The 4,075-nt window shown below is 56.0% G+C and overlaps 2 protein-coding genes across 3 annotated transcripts in view; both read right to left on the bottom strand.

The window, feature by feature from the left end:
* LOC113213926 (scavenger receptor class B member 1) overlaps positions 1-4,075 on the bottom strand; it is a 205,062-nt gene that overhangs the window by 200,141 nt on the left and 846 nt on the right. The window contains exon 1 of one of the 2 annotated variants that reach the window (XM_052265248.1): positions 3,853-4,052. The exons of the other annotated variant lie outside the window; for it this stretch is intronic. The gene's annotated coding sequence lies outside the window, so the exon portion shown is untranslated. Of the gene's footprint in view, positions 1-3,852; positions 4,053-4,075 lie in introns of those variants that run through there. 2 annotated transcript variants of the gene reach the window in all.
* Positions 2,234-4,075, bottom strand: part of LOC113212325 (uncharacterized) — a 14,263-nt gene continuing 12,421 nt past the window's right edge. Inside the window, exons 8-9 of the mRNA XM_052265229.1 lie at positions 2,747-3,085; positions 2,234-2,494 (exon numbers count right to left, since the gene is read on the bottom strand). Of these exons, the coding sequence (XP_052121189.1) occupies positions 2,309-2,494; positions 2,747-3,085 (525 nt within the window). The 3' untranslated portion in view covers positions 2,234-2,308. The remainder of the gene's footprint in view (positions 2,495-2,746; positions 3,086-4,075) is intronic.

Below are 4,075 nucleotides of genomic sequence, written 5' to 3'. Positions count from 1 at the left end.
AGTAGACCGTCCCACGCTTGCAAATTTTTTTGAGCACACTGGATTACTGGGCAGATTTGGATTCTTTGTCGAAAACTAAGGTTGACGTGTCGGAGGGTTTTCGAATTTTCGATAAATTGGTGGGTGCTCAACGCCCTTGAAGTTTTGACACCTTTTTTCCCCACTTAAAGTACTCTAAAGTCGCTCCAAATCGTCCCAGATGAACGGGTGAGGTATCGTTGGATTCGTTGGACCCTACTGTACATGAAACCACCGCGCCCGAGCCCCTGGGGTCGATTGCCTACCTCCCCGGGGCCCGAAAATGGTCCAGTGTACCCAAAATAAGCTGTTTTCCGGGGTTTGCCGGGCTCCAGAATCAGCTGAGAGCACCTCCGGAAGCCTTTTCTGGTCGGGATGTGTTGGTAGAGTGTACGCCTACGCTGGGGAACGGCGGCTGGCTTATTTAGAGGGGCTGCCTATCTCTCATGGGCAAATAATGCGATTCGAAACGGACTAAACAGTAAAAATGACGTCAAAACCACCGAAATCGCGCTGTATTCACTAGCAACCTGGTTTTTAGCACTGTGTGGTGTTTCTGGGTTCAATGGAACCTAGCGTGGACACAGCTGTATATAGCGCGATTTCGGTGGTTTTGACGTCATTTTCACTGTTTAGTCCGTTTCGAATTGCATTATCTGCACATGAGAGATAGGCAGCCCCTCTAAATAAGCCAGCCGCCGTTCCCCAGCGTAGGCGTATACTCTACCAACACATCCCGACCAGAAAAGGCTTCCGGAGGCGCTCTCAGCTGATTCTGGAGCCCGGCAAACCCTGGAAAACAGCTTATTTTGGGTACACTGGACCATTTCTGGGCCCCCGGAAGGTAGGCAATCAACCCCAGGGGCTCGGGCGCGGTGGTTTCAGGTACAGTAGGGTCCAACGAATCCAACGATACGTCTCCCGTTCATCTGGGACGATTTAGAGCGACTTTAGAGTACTTTAAGTGGGGAAAAAAAGTGTCAAAACTTCAAGGGCGTTGAGCACCCACCAATTTATCGGAAATTCGAAAACCCTCAGACACGTCAACCTTAGTTTTCGACAAAGAATCCAAATCTGCCCAGTAATCCAGTGTGCTCAAAAAAATTTGCAAGCGTGGGACGGTCTAAGGGTGGAGGGCGGCGCACCCTTCACGACGCCCCGGTCCCGGAATGCCACTATACACGTCGGTCGGGGCGATGCTCTGCACCCCCGAGCCCGGGCGGGAGAGGGGGAGTGGGCGGGGGGACATCGCCATCATAAATATTTAAAGGGACCGTCCATAAATTACCCGGACGCTTGGGGGGCTAAAAGCAAAGAGCCCCAGCCGTAAGGGAAGGGCTAAGGGGAAAGAGGGCGAGGGAGGGGGGGGGGAAGACGCATAGGAAAGGTTGAGCGCACTGCTAGTCGAGATGAGTCGAGGATTAGGGAAAAAGGGGTGGGTAGGCGGTGGTGATGGTAGTGCACCAGGTGCTCGTAGGAAGGGCGCGAGAGAGGCGAGGCAGGAAGCGGAAACGGACGAGGCGGCGGTGCCGGCGGCGGAAACAGGGCGAGAGGAGAGGGGTGAGGTTGGCGAGGGCGAAAGGTCGGGGGGTGGGGGCAAGGAGGGCAAAGGGACTACAACAACAACAAGATATCAGGGTGTGAGCCCGCTGCTGGGCGCATTTCAAATCATCAATTGGCGCGATATTCGTCGATGTGTCTGTCTGCGTGTGCGCCTCCCCCGCGGCCCTCGCGCCGACAGACACACACTCGACCCGACCCAGTTCCAGGGGATGATGATTCCAGCTCGCCCGAGGTGGTGAGGTGAGGTGAGTTGAGTTGAGCTGCTGCTGCTCTGCTCCGAGCACGAGCGCGCGCTAAATTCAAATTGACGTAAAAAAACTGGACAAGTGACTTCTTAATGAAATGCTGTCCGTACGGCGGCACGGACGGCCGCGACCCCATCCTCGACCTCGTCCAGATAGGGGAGAGGGGGGGGTGACCTTGTAGTGTGCACATATAGGCCGATGTGGCGGTCGAGTCAACCGTGTACCGTGTGTGTACCGACGGGCCGTGTCGACCGCGCACCCCACCCCACCACGCCCGCGTCGACAAGTACACGCGGGGGACTTTGGCGTGGTTCGACGGGGCGGGGCGGGGCGGGGCGGCATGAGCTTCAACAGAGCGACGGACGCAATGCCAATTTCGATTGCGATGTTGCGTGAGAGAGACAGTACAGGGCTCGGGGAGGGGTCGTGTAGGGTCGTATTGAGCTCGTAGTCGTCGTCGTCGCGGTCCTCGGGGGTTCGCGTCACGCGCAGGCGCCCTCCCCCGAGGCGAGCGCGGCGGCCTTCTCGAGGTAGAGCGCGGTGCGGTGGCCGGCGGCGCAGCTGCTGCAGCCGAACATGTCGCGGTCGAGCCGGAAACAGCGGCCGCTGCGCAGCTCCAGGTCCGCGTCCTCGTCCGGCCGCAGCGTCCGCCCGCGCGCCTCCAGCTCCTGGGCAGGGACCGGAAGTGACAGGGACCGGAAGTGAAAGGGGGTGTCTAGTTAAGGGTGGGTGCGCGCCTCAAGCTCATAGGTAAGAAACCGGAAGTGGCAGGGAATGTCTAGTTAAGACCGGATGCGCGCCTCCAGCTCATAGGCAAGGAACCGGAAGTGGCAGGGAGTGTCTAAGGGCTGGTGTGCGCCTCCAGCTCAAGAAAGCGGAAGTGGCAGAGCGTGCCTAGTTACTTGCGCTGGGGCCCGCACCTGCTCTTCGCAGGTGAAGCGCAGCCGGTAGCGGCAGCAGGGGCCGGGGCCGAGGCCCTGCACCGTGTAGCGGGCGCCGCCGGGCAGCTCCAGGGCGTGCACGAGGAAGATGCTGGCCTCGGCCGCGGCCGGCCCGGCGAGCAGCACCACCTCGCAGCAACGGCTGGAGGCGAAGGTGCGGCCAAGGCCGGGGGGCGGGGGCGCGCGCCCGCGGCCCAGCACCTCCACGAGCCGGTACCAGTGCGCGGCCACGGCCTCGGCGGCGTGCTCGGCCACCAGGTGGGCGCGCTGCCGGCTCCACAGCCCGCGCCACCGGCACTCGCCCAGGTAGCAGCGCACCTGGACAGAGTCAGGGCTGCGCGGTGTCACCCTGGTTTAAGAGTCAGAGGCCTCGCCAGACCAGGACAGGTCCAGCCTCAGGTGGTTTGCACATTAATGAGAGTGTGCACCACACTTTAGTTTGCGCAACAACTGCTAACCCAAGGGAGGCCTATTAGCCATTACTAGTCCAATGATTCCAGTCTTTTAATTCGCTCCATACTATCGTATTAGTGGAAGAAATAGTGCGGAAACTTTGGGGGTGACCATTTAAAACACGCTTAAATGATGTGCCACACAACCACTAAACTGTAAGAACAGATTAACTACATGTGTGAAATCAAGGTTTAAAAAGTTATCGGATCATAGTGCCCATGTGGTCATTGTGAATATATGCACTGTATACACCCCGCCTTCCTGAAGTAACCTTCCTGCGTATTTTCACAAGTCTGATTTGAACAGTAGTAAAATTAATTAATTTATCATATGATTAATACGACTCCTGACTCATTATCCCACCATTGTCAACTCCGTTTCACACTCACACTGACAGTACTGCACATGAGTCGTCAAAATATCTGAGTCTAGTATATCCTAAAATCAAAATGCAATGGAAAGTGCATTGACATCAGAACTGATTAGATAAATGATAAACAAAAGTATTCATTTCATTCAGAACTGTATTGCGATGGGTACTTAAAGCAATGATGCAACGTGAGCCCAAGACACTGCTTGGCTAGGGGTAAGGTTAGGTGGCCTAACTCCTCTCTCAATCTTCAATGACTTACCCTTTTGAAAGAAAGCTGGTCCAAGTGTTGTATACTACTTTAACGACGGCAAAAGTAAGTATAAACAAATAGGCACAATTACATTTGTAATAAAAATACACAACTACCGCGATGCAAGTTTCCACGAGGCAGATCAAGGTCAAACTCCTCCTCACTCAACTGCTGGCGGATTCACGAGTGACGAGTGGCGACAGGCAAGCGGTAGGGGCGGGAGCGGGGGGAG

This window comes from Frankliniella occidentalis, unplaced genomic scaffold (genome assembly GCF_000697945.3).
Source record: "Frankliniella occidentalis isolate FOCC.00 unplaced genomic scaffold, Focc_3.1 Scaffold25, whole genome shotgun sequence".
In the NCBI taxonomy this organism is placed as follows: Eukaryota; Metazoa; Arthropoda; class Insecta; order Thysanoptera; family Thripidae; genus Frankliniella; species Frankliniella occidentalis.
The sequence above is the reverse complement of the archived record's forward strand: the minus strand, read 5'-3'. Positions and strand labels throughout refer to the sequence as shown.